The 19,513-nt window shown below is 65.3% G+C and overlaps 1 protein-coding gene across 1 annotated transcript; it reads left to right on the top strand.

Annotated features, from left to right (window-relative positions):
- The first annotated feature begins 3,428 nt into the window (after nt 1–3,428).
- Nucleotides 3,429–4,679, top strand: C2CD4C (C2 calcium dependent domain containing 4C). The gene has a single exon (XM_035569977.1). The coding sequence runs from the start codon at nt 3,429–3,431 to the stop codon at nt 4,677–4,679; it is 1,251 nt and encodes a 416-aa protein (XP_035425870.1).
- The last annotated feature ends 14,834 nt before the right edge of the window (nt 4,680–19,513 follow it).

Here is a 19,513-nt window from a genome sequence, read left to right as displayed (position 1 = left end):
CAGCTGCCGCCGCTCCGCACCCGGCCTTTCGGCTACCAGAGGGGCTGTGAGGAGGCACTGGCAGGGCTGGCACGGTGTTTTTGGGGGTATTTACCCACCTTGATTGAGTTTGTCGAGACCGATCACCGCACCGCAGGTGGTGCACGGCCCCCCGAGGCCCCCAGCCCCGGCACAGAGGCAGTACCCCGCGGTGTGGGGAGGTGGGCTGGGAGCCACGCAGCGGCAGTGCTCTTGAAACAGAAAACAATTAAATATGAGGCCTTTATTGAGTTACGTATGGACATGAATAATGCAATTGGAGCACCAGTTCCCGGGAGGGCCGCAGCTGAAATTGAATTTCTTTCTGTGCGCTCTGCACCCTCGGAGCAGCCCCGCTGCTGGGCTGGGCTGGGCCGGGGGGGCCGGGGCCGTGCTGCTGTCCCTTGGAGCTCCCCGCAGCTGGGGGGGGGGACACGGGGCTCTGCTTCCCAGCCTCCAGCAGATGGTAGCACACTGTCGGCTCTGCCAGGCGCGTCCCCAGCCCTGTCTCTGTCCCCAGCCCCTGCCGCTGTCCCCAGCCGGGCATCCCTCACCCGCTGCGCCATGCCCAGGCCTTGCTGGATGCCGCTCGCCTCCAGCACCCTCCAGCCCGGTCCGAGGGACCCCCACCTGCCTCACCAACCCTCGCCTATCCCTGCGACCCCCGTCATGCTGCTCGGGGAAGGCAGCTCTGGAACCTGAGATGGGACCTCACGATTCCCCCACCGCCTGCAGCTGCAGGGAGCTGCGTTGTCCCAGCCCCATGGAGGAGGCAGGAGGGGAAAGGGTCCCTGTCCAGCCTTGCTCTGCGCAGTGCTGCCTGGTGGTCCGGAGCTTGCTTTGGAGGCACTGGAAAATTGTTTTCTCCTGGCCTGCAAGCGTTTGTTCTCTGCCCACTTCTGGTTGTGGTCTGGCACCTCCCTCTGCACACAGTGGCTGTGGCAACGCAGCGCTGGAAGCGAGCGCTGGTCCCGAGCCCTGTACCGGAGCAGGGCTGGATGCCAGCACGGGTGCCTGGGCACAGCTCACATCCCTGCTGCGTGCCCCAGCGCCAGCTCCTGCCGTGCGCACGGTGCCCTCCCGCTGCCCTTCCGCTGTCTCCCTTCCGCTGAGACCCAGGGTGCTCGAGCTCTCCGTGGCTTTGCCCATTGCTGCTGCCCTGCTCTTGCCCCAGCCCCGCACCAGGACCAGGTGAGCTCAGTGCAGCAGCTCAGCACCCTGCTCCCCCTCCACACCCCAGGGACCGCTGGCCCTGAGCCAAGTGTGCGAGCAGGGCTGGCCCAGCTCCAGCGCTCTTTGTTATCTCCGGGGAACTCAACCATTTCTGCACCTTATTTACCTCCTGTTGCACATGGGTGGAGGAAAGGTAAACACCAGCCTTTTTTCACCATCTCCCTTTCCCTTGAGCTTCCTCATCCTCTCCCTGTCTTTCTCCACCCTCTGCTCCCCAGCCAGACCCTGGACTGGACGCCATGCAGTGCCAACCGCTGGTCCAGCCGTAACGCTGCTGCCCCCCCTCCTCAGGGAGATGTCCCAGCCCAGCCCCACTCCTGCACCCCCGCACCCTGCTTGCCACATCCCTGCGGCTTCTCCCAGATTTGTGCCGAGCTCCCCATCCTCAGGTGAAGGCCTGCGCTTTGCCAGCGCCACTGCTCCCCACCGGGCAGGGTGATGCCCCGAGGAGCTCTGAAGCTGCGGTGCCTGCCCTGCAGGGAGCACCCCCGGGGTGCTGGGAGAGACCTCGCATGGGGGCGGAGGGCCCAGCAGAGACACCGGGCAGTGCAGAAAGCGGTGAGCAGCCAGGGAAGGGACGGCTGTTCTCCCAGCCCCGGGGCACCTTTTCCCTCCCCGCCTCTCCCAGGCACAGCCAGAGCAGGCTGCCGGCCCTTGCTGGGCTCGGCGCATCCTTCTCTTTTCATCAGCTCGGAGGCAGGATGCGGAGGGAGCCGAGACCTCCCACCTCTCGCACAGTGCTTGGCTGCAGCAACCTGCGCTGAGTGAGATCACCAAGCCGGGCCTTCGTTTCTGGTGATTACATCGAGCCCTTTGCTGCCGTGGGCTGCTCGCAAGGAGAACGGGGCCTTCCCCGCAGCCTGGCAGCACCCCGGGGCAGGCAGCCGGGAGGAACAAACGCTGTCCCTGTCCTGCCTGGAGCACCGCCGTCCCCAAGGCTATAAATCCACGGGGTGCCCGTTCTGGGGCTGATCACCGTGGTCTGAAGGTCGCCTGCCCGCTCGGCTGCTCTGGGCCCGCAGTGATGCTCCCCGGATCCCCTGATGTTTCTGTCGCCCCTGGTGCTCCCAGCACCACCAGGCCGTGTCCTGCCCAGCGCCCCCCCGCCAGGCGTCAGCCAAACGCGTGCCGTGCGGCGCTGCCTCCCCTGCGCCTCCCTCCACGGTATTAAACCACTTGATGCTCTCAGCGGGTCCTTGAGCCCTGAGCTCCCTGGAGTGCCGTTGGCTTTGTTCGGCGCTTTGATGAGCTCGAGAGCTCGGGGCGGGGAGCGCGCGGCGCTGCCGGGGGGCTCCGTCCGCGGGGGGCTCCTGGCTCGGCCCAGGGCGGAGGGGAGCCGGGGGCACAGCGGGGCTGCTGCGCTCCGGTCCCGGCGCTGCTGCCGGGGAGTCCCGGGGGTCCCGCCCCGGTCCCGACGTCCCCGCGGGCACACGGTGAGAGGGTCCCGGGGGCCGGGCCGCTGGGGGTCCCGCTCCCCGGTCCGGAGGCGGCCGGGGGCCGGAGTGGGGACCGTTCCCGGGGCGGCCGACGGGGGTCGGCCCCGCCGCCCGCCCCCTGCGGGCTGACCCCTGCCCGCCGCGGCCCCGCGCAGCAGCCCGGGGGGGGCCCGGCGCGGCGCGGGGAAAAGCGGGGGCGCCGCGCTCGGAGGAATACGGCGGCGGCGCGGCGGGGAGCGCGGGGCCGCCCCGGCCCTATAAAAGCGCGTCCGCGCCCGGCGGGCTGCGGCGGCGGCGGCGGCTCCGGTCCAGGTGCGGCGGCTCCGGTAACGGTGAACGGCAACTTCCCGGTGGGGCGGGTGTCCCGTCCCGTCCCGTCCCGTCCCGTCCCGTCCCGGCGGCTCCGCCGTGCGCTGCGGGGTCCGGCGGGTCCCGGTGCGTCCCGGTGCGTCCCGGTGCCCGTCAGCGCGGCGGCTCCCTCCCCATCCCCGTCCCCGTCCCCACCCCCGGGCTGCCGGGTGCCGGTCGCGGTGTCCCGCGGCGCGGCCGGTTCCCCCCCGTCCCTCTCGTCCCCGTTCCTCCCCTGGGACTGGCGGGTCCCGGTGTCCCCGGCGCGGCCGGATCCTTCCCCAGCCTCGTCCCCGGCGCGCACCGGGCTGGCGGCTCCCGGCGTGCCGGTGCCCGGCCCCCGGTGACGGCGCTTCCCATCGGGTCTCTTCCAGCCCCGCACCCGGCGGCGACATGTGGCTCCTGGAGCGGCTGCGCGGCGTGGCGGAGAACGGCGGCTCCCGGGGCGCGGGGCCCGAGGAGTCCCCGCGGGGTTCCCGCTACAGCAACGTCCTCACCCCCGACAAGATCCCCGACTTCTTCATCCCGCCCAAGCTGAGCGCGGCGCCTGCTGAGGCCGAGGGCTCCGAGCCCCCTGCGCCGCCAGCCCTGGGTCCCTCCGCCTCAGAGCAGGACCTGGCGGGGCGCAAGCCCCCGCGCAGCCCCCGGCCGCCCAGCCGGCCCCGGCCGAAGGCGACCGGCCGGCACATCATCCAGATCGAGAGCGCCGAGGACTGGACGGCTGAGGGGGGCTTCGGCACCAACGCGGACCCGCAGGCGCAGACGGCCATGTCGCTGCCCTACGTGCCCAAGGCGCAGACCTCCTACGGCTTCGCCACGCTGGTGGAGAGCCCCCACACGCGGCGCAAAGAATCGCTCTTCCACAGTGAGCACAGCAGCCTCTGCCCCTCGCCGGCCACCTCCCCCAGCGCCCAGCGCAGGGCCAAGCTCAATGGTGAGAGCGGGTCCCGGGCACCCGCCGACCTGGGGGCAGCCCTCATGCACCCCGGCCGCTACTTCAGCGGCGGCGAGAGCGACACGTGCTCCTCGGCCGAGTCCTCGCCCTTTGGCTCCCCACTGCTCTCTCGCTCCGTCTCCCTGCTGAAGATCTTCAGCCAGGAGAGCCAGTCCAAGGTCATCAAGCTGAAGCACTCGGTGGCCCGCAACAGCTCGCTGTCCACCGACGACAGCTCGGCCGACACCAGCCCCAGCGCCCAGCGCCGTGCCAGGAGCGCCCCGGCAGGGGGGCAGCTGCCGGCAGCCCCAGACCTGCCGCAGGGCCGACACCGCGAGCACAGCCTGCGCCTCAGCCGGGGCGGCAGCCTGCGCCTGGCCGCCGACTACGACCCTTCCAACGCCCGGCTCCGCGTGCGGCTCGTCTCCGCCGAGGACCTCTACGATGCCCTGGTCGACGTGCGCAGCATCAACTGCTGCGTCTCGCTGTGCCTCAACCCCGGGAAGCTGCAGAAGCAGCGCAGCACCATCGTCAAGAACAGCCGCAACCCCAGCTTCAACGAGGACTTCTTCTTCGACGGGCTGGGCCCTGGCCATGTCAGGAAGCTGTCTCTGAAGCTGAAGGTGGTCAACAAGGGCAGCAGCCTGAAGCGGGACACGCTGCTGGGGGAGAAGGAGCTCCCGCTCACCACCCTCCTGGCCGGCCTGTAGGCAGCCCCGAAGGGAGCTCGCCCATGGGGCTGGGGCGTGGGAGGGCTGGGGCCAGGCCCTGGCCCCTCTGGAGGAGGGTTCAAAGGGGCCCCCCCAGAGGAGGGCCGGGGCCGTGGCGGGTCTTGGGTACGGAGGGCTGGGTCCCCGGGAGCGGTCCCACCGTGGGGCGCTGCCAGCGTCAGCCCTCCCGTGGCAGCCGCAGCCTCTCCCCTCCGTCCCTTCCCAGCACCACTCCCGGGGCTGTGGCTCCTGGTGCCCAGCGGGAGCCACCGGCCCTGTCCCCATCGGGAAGGATGGATGTCACCTGCTGGGCTCTTCCCTGCCTGGGTTCTGCAGTCTCCAGCTGGCCAGCACACAGGTTGGAGGTGGGTAGATCCCTGTAGCGTACTTATTGCCACTTCCCTCAGCTCCCAGAGCGAGGTGATGGCGTGGATCTCGACTTTAATTTAAAAGTCAAGTTCGTAGTCTTGGAGACTGCAGGGAAAATACTGCAGAGGTGACCCAAGAACCAGTCTGGGGGCCCTGGGAGGCAGCCCAGGGGCCGACTGGGACCCGTGGTCTTTCTGAGCCTTTCCTGGACCCTTCCCAGGCCTGCGCAGGGCACGCGCGTTGTCTCTGCCCAACACCTGCAGCCTCCTGGGATGCCTCCCTGCCTTGAGCGATGCCGTCCACTGCTGACCCCCCCGTGGGTGACAGCTCCAGGAGCTTTAGGGGCATTTGGGTCTGCCCAAACCCAGGCAGGGGCTGCCAGGGGCTGGCACTGCCAGGTGGGGGCCCAGCACCCCCCCGCCCCGGGCATACAGGTGGGCACGGGTACCGGGTCGCTGTCCCAGCAGATGCTGAGCACCGGTGTCTGTGCACCTGGGTGGCACTAGGGAAGGGCAGCAGGCAGAGGCACAGGCTCCCTTCCCCTTTGCTGCCCATCCACCTGCGGGTGCTTGGGGGCTTCTGAGTGTCTGCACCCCCCAGCAGGGGGAGATGCAGCCCTGGGGGGACCCAAAAGGGTCTGTGCTGGCTCTGCAGCTCTCCCAGGGGGAGTGGGCACCCCCACCGCTGCCCCCACCCCGTCCTGTCCCACCAGGCTGGAGACACCGGGAGGGGGAAAGGCAGGTTGGGGTTTCTGCGGGTGGGTAAAACAGCCACCTCGTTGTTGTTGGTGTGGTGTTGCCTATCGCATTGGGTTCCTGCATGTTTTCGTGGAAGGGAGCAGAAATAGCAGCGCTCCTCTGCCCCGTCCCAGCACGCGTGGACACACGCACACGTGTCCCTCTGTGTTAACCTCTGTCGGTGGCGGTTGATGTTCCTTCCTTGTCCTTTGCAGCAGATGGCAGATTTCAGTGTTGGCTATTTATATCTGAGGCTGATCTTTCCCAGCGTGTTTTACTTCTGTCTGTAAATATGTTCCAGGTACGCGAGGCATGGTTCTGATAGCGTGATGTTTGCATGTCGGGGGGATTTGGGGTGACCGTGGCTGTTTATCGAGCTTGTGGATGAAAACAAACCGTGCAGGACGTGAGGAGCAGGAGCAGCCCTGTTGCAGGGGATTTCCCACCTGCTGCTTCCTACCCCAGCACCGACCAAGGGGCGCCTGCCCCCACCCTCCCTTCTGCCCCGCGGGGCCTGGGCTCAGCTGGGGGGCGAGCAGGGGGCTGTAAGGGCTGGGATGGGACTTGGGGGCAACCTCCTGCACCGGGGCTGGTGGGGACCCCAGGGCACCGTGAGGCACTGCTGGGGGCACGGGGCACCCAGGGACTGGGGACAGGACCAGTGCGAAGGTTTTGGTGCCCATGAAGGGCTGGGGGTGCCACAGCCCCCCCCCCCCCCTTGGCAGAGCTGTGCTGTGGGCCTTTGGCTCTGGGGAGGGGGGAGGCTGAGAGCAGGGCCCAGGACTGCTCCTCGGCTTGGGGCTGGCCCCAGGGGGAGACCCAAGGGCCTGGTGGCTGGTGCCATCCCCCTTGCCTGTCCCGCGGCTGCCTCGCCAGAGCCAGCAGAGCGTGGTGCTGAGCCCCGGGGTGCGCTGCGCATTGCCGTGCCAGGTGGGTGGATGTGGGGCCAGGAGTGTGGCACGGCGGGGTCCTTCCTCCCTGTAGCTCTTTTCTAATGTTCCTGCTTTGATATTTCTGTGGCTGGATTTAATGACGCATTTTTTGGAGTGAAAAAAATATATTAATACCTGAATGGAATGTTTGTTTACAGATGACTTCCCCTTTTTAGTGCAATAAAGGCATTTCTAAACCAGATGCGGGTGGTACCCTAGCTCCTGGTGTTCCCTTGCTTTCCACGGTTGCAGCTGCTGGGCGGTTCCAGGGCCGAGCCGCCGGCACCACCTCGGGCCCACGCCAGGTCCCCCATGATGGGGAGCGGTGGGGAAGCAGGGCAGGGCCCCTGCGGTGCCCCAGCCATGCAGCAGCGACCTCTCCTCGTGACGCTGCCTCTCCCCACCAGCTCTGCCCTGTGGAGCCGCAGGTGCTTGGGCAGCAGCGGGAGCGGTCCCCCGGGGAGGATGTGGCGATGGGGAGCCCCCGCTCTTGTCCCCACCCGTGCCATGGGGGTGCCGATGGCAGTACCACGGGGGCACCGCTCCTCTCCCCGCAGCCGTGCCTCCCCCCGAGTCCCTCGGCCTGGGCTGGGCACGCAGCGCTGTTTCACTGGGGCTGTCCCGGCACCAGCCCCACGGCAGCGCCGAGGTGGAAGCCCCCATGCTGGGCTCGTGGCTCCGCAGCCCTGCTCTGTGTCCTTCACAGCGCAGCCCCCAGCCCCTTCCCTGCCCTGCGCCGGAGCTGCCCCTCGGGGAGCCCCCCACCCAGCCATGTGTGTCCAGCAGACTTTCCTGCTTATTTTTTCCCCTGCCTTCCATCTCCAAATCTGCTTTTAACCAGAGGCCGTGAAAGAAAAGAGGGAGGTTTGTCTGTTACCTAAATGCCATTTTTCTAATTTCCACCATTCTAATAATTTGTCATTTTTAGTAGAAATAAAGAATAGGAGCACTACACAGATCCGCCCTCTCTCCTCCGGCCCCCACAGAGCAGAGAAAGCAGCATGGCAAGAGCATGGCAGGTGCCAGGAAATTTAAGTAGTTCTTTTTCTAGAGGTGTAAAAGCTACAGCAGTCAGCAATAAAAGGCGGCTGATTAACTTAGTCTGAGCTAGATGTGGATGGGTCAGGCTCAAAACACCAGAAATCCTGGAAAGTATTCAACATGCAAAGCAAACAGTCAGAGGGGCGCAGGGGGACGTCTTGTGGGGGAAGATTTAGCTCTGAATTAGTAATCGAGTTGTGAGGGAGAGAAACGTGGCTTCCAGCAGCCGGGACTGGCCCCGAGCTGGGGTCGGGCTCCAGGCTCTGCGCTGGAGGCTGCCGGGGGCTGAGGGGGGGTCCAGGGGTGGGCAGGGGGGTGCTGGGGCCGATGCTCTGGGCCCTTGGCTGGGGTGAGGCTGAGCCGAGCCCCGGCGATTGCTTTTCTCCTGCAGGTGTTTGGGTGCTGTCGGGGCTGGGGGAGCCCCAAGTGCCGCTGGGCAGCCCCGCAGCCCCCACCCTGCTCTGATGCAGCTGCTGATTTACCATTTGGGTCAAAAAAAAAAGCAAAAAAAAAAACACACACACAAAAAAACAAAACACAGAAAACCCAAACCCAAAGCTTCTTCCCGTTGCTTGGCAACCCCTTGGCCGCCCGGTCCCGCTGCGGGGGCTGCGGCACTGCCCCGGCCCCACCGGGGTCGCTCCCAGGCTCCGTGCTGCCAGCGTGGGACCGGCACCGTCCCGGGGGGCCGCGGGCACGGGGCACGGCGCAGCTCCCCCCGAGCACAGCCTGGCTGCAGGCGAGCATCGGCCTCCCTGCGGCACGCGCGCTCCTCGTCTTATTGCAAGCATCCGTCTTCATGGCAGCGCGCCTGTTGTGGGGCGGGGAGGAGAGGCTCCCACTGCTACCGGGAGGAAAACAGAGGTTAATTGGATCCCGCACAGCCTCGCAGCCACGCCAGGCCAGAGACAAAGCCAGAGGCGAGCTGCCCGCGGGGTCCCACCCCTGCCTGAGGCAGAGCGGGCACCTCCGACCCCGGGGACAAGGACACCCGGCAGGGCCGAGCCGCGGCTCCGTTCAGCCCCGCGGCGCTGGGAGGCCTGACGAGAGCCAGCACGGGAGCAGCAGCCCCTGGGGTGTCCCCGGGGCTGGCGGCGCTGCTGGTGCCGCCAGCTCACGCTCGGGTGATTTTGCTGTTCCGGGTGATCTTTGCTCTCGCACTTTGAGGCTGGCAGCCTGACAAGCACCTGGGGCCGGGGGATGGATCCTGCCCCAGGAAGGCAGGGAGCAGACAGGAGGTGCCGCCTTGGGCTCCCCACCTCCCCTGGCTACGTGGGCTGGGGGGGCCTGGGATGAACACGAGCATGGGGCTTGGACCCGGGACCTGGACACGCGGAGCTGTGGGACAGGCAAAGCCCCAGAGGCTGTGCTCAGGGAGAACACGTCCCCTGGGAGGCAAAGGGAAAAGGAAAGCACCGTGGCTGCTCTGCGGTGCAAGGGATTTCTCCTAGCCTCTCCTCTCTGTCTCTAGTGACCTCCTACTTTTCCAGCTGCCAGCTGGAGTTTTAAAGGCTGCCTCTGAAATGTTTGCAGCATGCCCAAAGCATCAAGTAGGCCCAGGTGGGAGGGAAAAAAATGGCATAAACAAAGCAGACGGGAGGATTTGTTAAACGCCAGCAGCTGCTGGCAAACACTTTAATATCAGTGCAGACAGGCACCGATCGATACAGCAATTTGGGGCCGCTGGCTGATCTCCACGCAGTGCCCGCGGCCTCTGCCAGCATTACAGCTCCGCTGTGGGGTGCAGGTGAGGGTCTGGTGCTGAGGGGGGCCTGGAGCTGAGGGGGGGCACCTGGTGCTGAGGGCAGCTGGACCCGCAGTGCCCAGCAGGGACGAGCTGCCGCGGGGGCCAGTCAGAGCCTGGCTCTCCCCCCACCCACCCCCCCAGATTTCGGGCAGGGGGACGCATCTCATGCCGCAGGTTCCTCACGGGACAGCGGTCGTCCCGTAGATGCCGGGGCCCTGCCTGCGGCAGGACGCGCCGAGAGCCGGGAGCAGGGCCGCGTCCACCGGCACGGCCGCATCTGCCCGGTGGTGCGGGCAGTGCCCAGGGACCGCGGTGGCCGCGCTGCAAAGAGCTCGTCTGGCATTGCCATGGCGATGGAGAGAACGGCGCCCGCTGCCAGGCGGCGGAGCGGGGAGGGCCGGGAGCCGCAGGCAGCGCTGGCCCCGGGGGGGTGCCGCGGCCACGCATGGCTGCACTGGGGTAGCGCTGCAGGGGGTGAGCAGCACGCTCGTGGCGGCCCAGGGGCTGATGAGCTCGTACCGGCCATGAGCCTGTGGGGCAGAGGTGGCTGCATCACCTCATCGCACCGTGCTGAAGCCCTCAGCACCCCTCGCAGCCAGGACAAAGCCAGAGGTGGCACCAGGCAACATGTAAATATATAGACATACATATATTCGAACCCTCGACTCTCACCGCTGCCAGGTTATAATTAATTCCTATTTGCAGCTCAGTCCAATTTCCTTCACACAGCTCCCAATTCAATCCAATTGCCATATGAGATTTCTGTAATCACTAATCTTATCAAGCCCATCAGTGTGAAGTGAGAACGCTGCAATTAGCAGGACCAGGAGCAGGGCGGAGTGGAGCAGCAGGTGATGTGCTGCTCAGCGAGTATTTATTTCACCTGTGCCAGGGGAAAGATGGTGCTGGGCCAAGCGTGTGCTGGGGCTGTCCCTTGGCCCCTGGGATGAGCTGTGAACGATGCTAGCCAGGGGAACAGGCTCAGCCCCCCCAGCCCCACCGCTAGGAGACACGGCTGCTCCTGCTTCGCTTCTCACCCCGCCTGGGTCCCCAAGTCCCAAAGGGGAAACTGAGGCTCAGCAGTGATGCAGGGGAGTGCTGAGATGCCAGCTGTGGTAGGCAGAGCCTGTGGGTGAGGCACCGAGTGCTGCTGGGCTCCTCCAAGGGGTGCAGCAGGGCTCTGGCCACCCTCTGGAAGCACAGCGCCGAGACACCGGTGAGGAGCCAAGAAACGCGAAGTTGATGCTGGCGGAGTGTCCTTAAACAGAGCTGCCTGTGCCGCTGTTTGTCACAACAGTAGGAGTTAAAGACGAAGTGTCAGCCTGGATTCTGGATTTCCTGGCTCTGCTTGCCAGCGCCTCAGCCCCGCTCCCTTTCCCAGCCCGGCTCACGCTGCCTCTCGCTCCGTGTCTGAGCAGACGGAGACTTGGGCTCTAGGGGCAGGAGGAAGCTGTTCACATCCTGCCTGCCCTCCCACCAAGCATCACCAGCCTTTTGGCAGTTGCAGTGGGAGAGGCTGCTCTGGTCCTGTCCTGTCCTGACCCCATGAGGACCATCTCAGCGCCCACCCCACCAGGCACCGCTGCAAGCCCCGGAGCACCCTGTGCTGCAGCCCCTCCTGCCTGGGCACAGCTTGGGGGGATTCTGCCCCACGCTGCTGTCTGTGTGGTTTTGGGGCACTGTTTTCCTCCCACCACCGCTGGCTGCCTGCCTGCAGCCGCAGGGGCGTTGGGTGGTGAGATCAGGCCCACCTGCCAAGCTGCTCACTGGGGCCCGGCTGCCTCGGTGCCACCAGGGCCCTCCCTGCGCCCACTGGGACCGGGGGGACAGCAGCGAGGGTGAGGAGCGGCTGCTCACCCTGCTCGGCCGGGGCAGGTGGTCCTCGTGGCAGGGGCTGGTGCAGATCCACCCCTCTGGGCACCCCAGGAGCATCACCGCACACCAGTCCTGTGGCACGCGGGACGCCCCCGGCAGCATGTGGAAGGGCCATCAAGGTCCCCATCGTCACCACAGCTGCAGCGTCCATGGGGCTGAGTGGCACGGGCGCTACCAACAGCTCTTGCTGCGCCACCCCCAGCCGTCTGTCGCTGCTGACACTCACCGACAGGAATAAACTCCAGCACCTGCCATATGCTTCGCTACCTCTGCTGCCTGTGCTCACTTGTTACTCTCTATTTCAAAAGACGGGGCTGCATCCGTGTGGGCTGTGCCGCTGTCAGGAGGGAGGAGGGGTGGGGGCAGCGCCTGGGGGCATGGGGTCTCTGACGGCTCTGGGTCCCTGCCTCCTCCCCAGCCCACGGGTGAACCCCTCGCCTGGACGCTTTTCACCTTGTGCGGTCCTGTGCAGGCACAGCCGCTGTGCTGCTCCCGTCCCATGCGGCAGCTCTGTGGCTCGGCCTGGCTGCGATGCAGGATCGGGCCCCTCCATGCCAGCTCTGCCCCGGCAGCGTGCTGCTGGCTCGCAGCCACCGCCGCGCCTCGCAGGGCACCGACAATGCTCCCGGCCGGGCGGTGCCGCCGAGCCTTTGTGCCGGAGCTGGGCACGGCGCCTGGAGCTGTGCTCGCCTGCCTGGGAGCAGGGCGCCGGAGGCACGGGTCCATCCCCTGCACCCCGAGGTGGGACAGGGACGTGAGCCAGGGTGGTGGTGGCTCCGGGTCCTGCCTGGCCACTGCCCTGTCCCTGGGGGATGCAGCACAAGCCCAGGGACTCGGCAGGATCGGCCTCCAGGAAGGAGATTGAATCCCCTGCAAAGGCTGTGAGCCACCAGTCTGTTCCCTTCCCTCCTGAGCTGCTCCGTATGTTTAATGATCCCTGCAGCTGGGAAAATTAATCTTGTTTCAGGAGTGGATGTACCAAAGCGCAGCTTCCAGGCGTGGGGTCTGGTGGGGCTCCGAGCAAGGGAGCAACCTTGGCAGACGGTGCTGGCCGCTGCTCGCCCCGCATGTGCCGTGCCCCCGGGCCGAGCTTCGACCCTCACGAGCCCTGGAGCCGAGCAGGACAGGGGGCTCAGAGCACAATCAGCGGCCGCCTGCCTTCCCGTGGCATCCCACATCCTGCGTGTAGTTCTAATTGCACCACGCAGCTTTGATTCCTGGTTTTAATTGCAGCCTAACGAGGCCGGGGCAGCAGGAGAGGAAAACATCGAGCTTAAGGGAAACAAATTGGGAGAGAAAAGAACATTTACTGGTGACTAATAGGTCTGTGGATCGGCGTGTGTGTGTTTGCCTGCCACAGCGCGGGTTGCTGCCAGCACGAGGAGGAGAGGGGATTTCTTCCACGCATTTGGCAAGCCGAGCCGCCGTTTCATCCTGGGGCCTGTGCTGTCTCTGGGTTATTTTTAACCCCTGTTGCACAAAAGCTGCCCCCTCATCCCCAAGCAGTGGATTGTGACTGCTTGCACAGGGATTGGGGCTAAATCTTCTAATTCTAACAAATGTGCCAGTTTATACACTGGGCTGAGCTCATCAGAGGGAACCAAGACTAATTTGGTGTGGATGACAAGAGGAAACTTCTGGAGCTGGCTGCCATCCTGGCACCCAGCACCGGGGTGCCCGCTGCCCTGAGCCAGCTGCACCGTGGCCAGTGAGGGAGTCCCAGGGGAGTGAGCGTGGGGCTGGGGGGGAACGGGGACCTGGTCGGATGGGGACTGCGAAGCGGGGATGGGGAGAGGGTGGTGTGTGGAGAAGGAGCTGGGGCTGGGGACAGGGATGGGAATGTGCAGGCAGAGCCATCTCTGGCCCCAGCGGTGCCTGGTGCCGTCCTGCTCTGCTCCCCCTGCTGCGGGTGCCTCCTCGGTTGGGCAGCGCGGCCCCACAGGTGCTCACACAGAGCTGCTGCGGCTGCGCACCGCAGAGGGCTGGGATCTCGTTACCGAGATCTTTGACTTCGAGCATCTTGGAAACCGATGCTTGCTAATAAGACAAGAAGAATGACAGCAAATAAGCCCAGCCGCAGGAATGTGGCCTTCTCATCTAGCATTTTTTATTCCCCCACGTTCTCCCCCTTCCCTTCTTTGCCAACGGATTGAAGCCACTTTAATAAAATTATTAAATAATAAAAAAAAGCTGTAGCCCCCACCTCGACGCAGCAACCATGGAAACCGGATCAAGGGGACACCTGTACATTTCCATTCTGGGCTTCTGCTATCTGAATATACAGAGGAGCACTAATTAAAAACCCATCGCTAGTGGCAGCAGAGGGAAGGCACTGGGCCCAGGAGAAGGGGGTGCGCGGCTTGGAGGTGCGCCAGGGATGGTGGGCAGAGGAGTGGGGTCCCCAGGAGGGGACAAGCCATCCCCTGGTGCCACCCCGATGCTCTCATCTCCCTCCTGGCTCCTGCAGCAGGAACGTGCGTGTGCCAGCCGCCAGTGGTGGGGAGGATGAGGCAGCCCCAGTCCCGCTGCTGCCCTCAGTGCCAAGGGGCCCAGGGGACCCTGTCCCCAGGCCTGGGGACACGTCCCAGCGGGGCAGGGCAGAGCCGGGCCGTTGGGCCGTTGGGTCGGGGTCTGAGCCCCGCGCCAGGAGGAGCTGTGCTGCTGCACCGCTGCACGGGATGCGGGGCTGGGGCAGGCAGAGGGGGAGCATCTCCGCTGGCGTCGCCTCCCGGGGCTGGCACCGGGCGCTGCGTCATCGCCTCCCCGGCTGCGCTTTGGCACCCAGGCCCCCCGGCCGGGGGCGGGAGGGCAGCGGGCGGCGACACGGGGGCGAAGTGAAGTGTGAGATCTCGCACCTCCCACGGGGAGGGCGAAGGCTGCGGGAGGCTGCCAGCCGGCGCCGCCAGCTGCCTCCCTCCCTGTGCCAGTGCCAGCGCTGCGCGTGGTGCCATGGGGATGGCACGCGGTGGCCAGGCAGGGACGGCGCTGCGGGGCGCGCAGGACGCAGCTCCCCAGCCACGTAGGGCAGGGCCGCAGGGCGTGCAGGCTGCTCTGTGCCCTGTGCTGTACACCCCAGCTCTGCACTTGATTTCAGGGGTTTATTGCCTCCCTGGGAGGAAGCTCCTCTCCATCTCGCACGTGTGCGCCCAGGAGGAAAAGGCTGTGTTTAACCTGCAGGTTTATTTTTGCCGACAGCTAACGGCAGCGCCTGGAACATTCCCCTGTTTGGAGTTAAATTTTGCTAGAGCTTAGTTTTAGTCATTGTTGTCAAAAGCTGTCTCCTCCACATTTATTTCTTGAAAAAGCTCCTGGCGTTGAGCCCCCAGGAGCCCAGTGGCCCAGTCCCGGTGCCTCCACCCACAGAACATGGCCGCGGCGCTCCCTGGGGGCTGGTGGGCAGCGGGGCTGTCCCCTCACCTCAGCACGGATGTGGGACCCGTGCCATCATCCAGGTGGTGCACAGAGCACGGTTCACAGAGCCCTGACTGCCGCTGGACTCAGCTGTGCCCGCTCCTCGGCTCCTGCCCAGCCACAGAGCTCGCTCCCCCAGCACGGGGCTGCAGCTGTGGGATGGGGGCTCCAGCAGGAGTGGGGGCTCCTTGGGCTCCAACCAGCAGCTTCCACCAAGGGGTGTGCTGGGGGGCTCAGCGGGGGCAGGTGGGTCCCGGCATTGCCCGCTGCCTGCCCTGCCACTGCCCCTCCCAGCCCACTGCTGGCCCCGCAGCCCCAGCAGACAGCTCAACTTTGGGGAGAAGAAAATTCCTCGTTTCCATGGGAACCGGAGGAGGAAAGTTTCTGGGGCTGTGGCTGGGATGGAGCCAGCTGGGACGAGAGCAGCAGGGCCAGCGGCTCCCCAGGGCTGGCCGCGCTCTCCCTGCTCCCCTCCTCTCTCAGGGCCGGCGGGTGCCCGGCCCTGCTGCCAGCGCCTCGCGAGGCACAGCCTGGGTGAGCGGCTCCGGGGGCTCCTCGCTCCCCCCGCGCTGTGTCGGGCGCGAGCTGACATTTCGCTCTGCAGCTCAGCGCGTGGTGGTGCAGAGAGAGCTCTAATCTGCTTGTCTCCTCCTCGCCCTCTTCCCAGAGGCAGGAGCTGTGGCCAGGGAGAGCAGCGGGGCTCTGGCTGCTCCCGCTGGGCTGGGCTGGGGGACGGAGGGGACGGAGGGGACGGAGAGGACAGAGCTGTCCCAGGGCCTTCCCCGCCGCTCCCTCCTGTTGGGCTGCATCTGCCTGGCAGGGCCGGAATGCCGGCAGCAGAAACCGAGGGCGGCTTCACAGCACCCGGGCTTCTCCCTCCTCCTCCCGCTGCTCCCCGCTCTGCCTGCACCCAGGCCGGCAGCAGCCCCCAGCAAAGGGCTGGCTGGGCCCCAAGCCCTGCGCGTCTCCTTGGGATGCCCGAAGGGGCTGCAAGGGCAGCGCAGGCAGCGCCCCAGGCCTGGCGAACAGCCCCAAAGCTCTGGCAACCCAACCAGCCATGGAAAACCCCCAGCTCCAGCCCCATAAATTGGGACCCTACCACCCACCCCAAGGCACCCCTGGTCCCTGGCTGCCCTGTGGGCTGTCAGAGCCCCGCCAGGCACCCGGACACCCTGTGCAGCCCTGGTTCCCAGTGGCTCAGCTCCAATTAGAGAGGCCCCCGTTAATTTTTCCTGCTCAGCAGCTCCCACCAGCTGCTAACGAGCTCCCACCGCCCCAGCCACCACCAGCCAGGGGCAGGGGTCCCACAGCCCTGAGGTCCCGGCACCCTCCTCGCATCCGCAGGGCTGCAGTGCAAGGCCACAACACCACGGATGTGGGAGCAGGGGTTAATGACGCCCCGAGACCGATCCGACCTCGCCACCTTCCCACCTTCCAACTTCTCCTGCAGCTCCCTTCTCCCTGACATTATCTGCATGGATGCCTGTGGATTTCATTTCCATATTCATGGTGTTTTAATGACCCTGTAATGTCTTTATGGTCTGCAATTAAATGTGGAATCTTTTTTTTTCCTTCTTCTGCAGATTAGCATCTGCATAGGATCATTTGTGGCATTTGAGCAGAGGAAGGGAAGGCTGTGCAGGAGGGAGACGGGGTTAATTAAACTTCAGAGCTCAGCGGGCTCCAGCCGCTGCCGTCTGCTTGGGACTGTGCTGGGTGGCCACGGCTGGGCGGGATCCCGGCCGCCCCCGGGGCAGCTCCTGGGGGCTGGCGGGGCTCAGTCAGGCACACACAGGCTCTCACAGTTGGCTCAAAACGTGCCTCGAGCTCCCAGCCAGCAGCAGGCCAGGATCTGGCTGCTCTTGGCATCACCCCAGTGTGGGGGGTCCTGTGCCCATCCCACCCCCAAGCCCCCCTCTGCAGCCCACCCCCAAGCCCCTCGGCAGCGCAGGAGGCTGTCCGTCCGTCCTCCAGCATTCCAAGGCAGGCAGACAGACAGACAGACCGCAGCTGGGAGCAGAGCTGCCCCAAACAGGGTCAGAGCTGGGGGCGGTGGGGAGGTGGGGGAGGTGGGGGAGGCTGCGGCCCCCCCCGCAGAGCAGAGGCCGGCAGGGCTCCCATCGCCCCATCGCCGCTCCCGGAGCTAATGCAATGGGCGTCTCGAGGCCGCAGCCGCCGCAGGCAATGGGACGTAATTGGGTTTCAGTGCTGCGAGATGGATGGGGCCGGGCTGCCAGCGGAGCGGGAGGAAGAGGAGGGGGCAGGGCTGTGCTGAAGGCAGCCCCCCCCCCCCCACCTGCTGTCCCTCTGCAGGCTGCCACCAGCCCTGGTCTCGCTTCACCTCACAGGGCGTTGGGGACAGGCAAGTCCATGGGTGTCCTGGGGGGGCTCAGCACCTCCTTGGTGGAGGAGGGGGGCAGAAGGCAGCCCTCAGGCACTCCCTGGCCCTGTGCTGCCCCTCGCGGCCCCTCGCAGCCCCCCTGCCTCCCTCCAGGCCTTTTTGATGCTGCGGCTGTGAGCAAGATGCTCGCAGGGGTGCGGTGCAGGAGTGGTGTGCTCAGCGCCCTGGGCAAAGACGGGGCTGACAAACGCCTCCCCCCGCGGCTGCTCGGTGCGAGGGGCAGCGCCCAGCCCCTTAGGAGCGCTGCTGCCGCACCATGCCCGCTCTGATGCCCTGCCGCACATGCAGAGGTTGTGCTCGTGTGGGAGCTGGGGATGGGGCTGGGGGCACCGGCAGGGCCCTCCCTCCGCTGCCCTCAGACACCAGGGGGTCTCTGTGCCCTTGCTGGCATGGCCGGAGCTTCTTGCCAGGCTTGTCCCCACCTCCTTTCTTCAGAGACAGGTTTGGGGCCAGATCCTGCTCGCTGGAGCCCACAGCATGCTCACAGCCCTCTGATGCTGCTGTGAGTAAAAATGGAGTTGGGGCTTGGAGGGTTCGGATGCCTCCACATCCATGCGTGCATCTCTGCACATCACCTCTGTGACCTGCAACATTTCCTCCGTTTTCCTTTGCAGGAAGCAGTTGTGTTCGTTACCTGCGCAGCACCGCAATGGGCGCAACCAGGTAGGGAAATCGGGGGGCAGGAGCTCGCCCCCCACGTGCATTTCCAGCGGAGGCATTTCTGGGAGGCACAGGGGCGGCTGGGGCTGGGAAGGGCTGGGGGGCTGCAAGCCCTGGTGCTAGCGGGGGGCTCTGCCTGCTTGGCCCTCCCTTGAGCTGTGCCCTGGGTGCTGCTGCCCTGGTCGGGGTGTGCAGGGAGAGGACCTACGCTGCACCCGTCCTCGGGGTCCTCTCTGTCCTCCCTGCGTCCTGGTCGGGGCTGGCAGTGCCGGTGGTCCTGAGGTGCTGCAGGTTCCCCGAGTCCAAACGCTTGCCTGAAAGCCTAAATGAGGAGGTTATTTGTGAGTAGCATAGCTCCATCTAGCATTTGTGACAACTGGAGCTCCTCTAAGGCTTAATTCCTAACTACTATTGCGAGAAGTGTCGAAAGCCTGAAGGCAGGCTGCAGCACCCTGCCCGGGCTGTCCCACACACCCTGCGGCGAAGCGCAGCATCCCCTCTCCCCAGGCAGGGGTCAGGCCTTGCCCGTGTTCATACAGCTTTGTCCCACCAAAACTGCTTTTTGAACCCATGTAAACTCTTCTACACCTACAACACCTTCAGGCCAAAATGTTCCTTTGCTGAAATGTGAGGTGTGGAAGCATTTTCTTTGTTTCAGAGCTGCAGACCTCGCCCCAGAAGAAGCACGGATCACAAGGCAGAGTGCGGGCAGGGGAGGGCAAGGAGGGCACGGTCGGCTCTGCCCGGTTCCGCAGCCAAATCCCCCCTGGCTTCACCCAGCACCTGCTGCCCTCCGTTTTGCTGTCCTCATCCGCAGAGCAGCAAACCAGGGTGCTGGGAGATTTGAGGGCTCTGCAGCCTGGTGCCGTGGGCTGGTTTTGTGCCACGTTCGGGATCCGCTGCTGGCTGAAGGGTGAGTTACTGCACCTGCTAATTCTGAGGACAGAAATGAGCAGCCTGGGCAAAGGAAGTGTTGAGAAGGGTTTTGCCATTCCCCCGGGCAAGCGCAGCCGCTTGGAGAGCCTCAGCCTGGCAGTTGTCATCACAGTCATTAAACAGAGCACCAGAAGCTGGCACAGACTCCGATCCAGGTCACTGGAACTGTGCTTCTGGCACGGAGCTCGCGCACTGGGTAGCACGGGGCAATCGCTGTGGAGAATTAGAAGTGTGCTGCAGTGAGCCCTTCCCTCCAAACTTCTGGGACAGCGCAGCTGGCTTCGCGAGGCTGAGGGAAAGCTGATGTCAGCACGGACCTGGGCTTGCACAGGAGCCTGCGGCCTCTCGCCTGCATTCCCTGCAGGTTTGGGGATGGCTAGCACACGGCATGGCTGTGGGCAAGGGCCCCGTGGTAGAACCCGTACCAAGGGCACACACGGCAGCTTCAGCCACCTCGGAGTGGGGCTGCCTGAGTCTCATCTCCACCCCCCCGGACAAACAGCAGGGCTGTTCCCAGAGTAAATCACCAACAGGCAGAGGGCCTGAGAGCTCCTGCAGCAGAATAGTTCCATTTCCCCTGGTCTTGACCCCAAGTCCAGGCTTTTCTGCTTTTTGTGGCGATGGTGCATACGAACACAATATTAAGAGCAAGGCAGGAAACAGCGGGTTTTGTGGAAATCCCTCTGAAAGCGAGAGACAAGGCTACTTTTCTAACCGAGTAAACA

This window comes from Cygnus atratus, chromosome 26 (assembly GCF_013377495.2).
Source record: "Cygnus atratus isolate AKBS03 ecotype Queensland, Australia chromosome 26, CAtr_DNAZoo_HiC_assembly, whole genome shotgun sequence".
In the NCBI taxonomy this organism is placed as follows: Eukaryota; Metazoa; Chordata; class Aves; order Anseriformes; family Anatidae; genus Cygnus; species Cygnus atratus.
The sequence above is the reverse complement of the archived record's forward strand: the minus strand, read 5'-3'. Positions and strand labels throughout refer to the sequence as shown.

Coding starts and splice junctions, on each gene's coding strand:
- C2CD4C (XM_035569977.1), top strand. CDS start 3,429: ATGTGGCTCCTGGAGCGGCTGCGCGGCGTGGCGGAGAACGGCGGCTCC.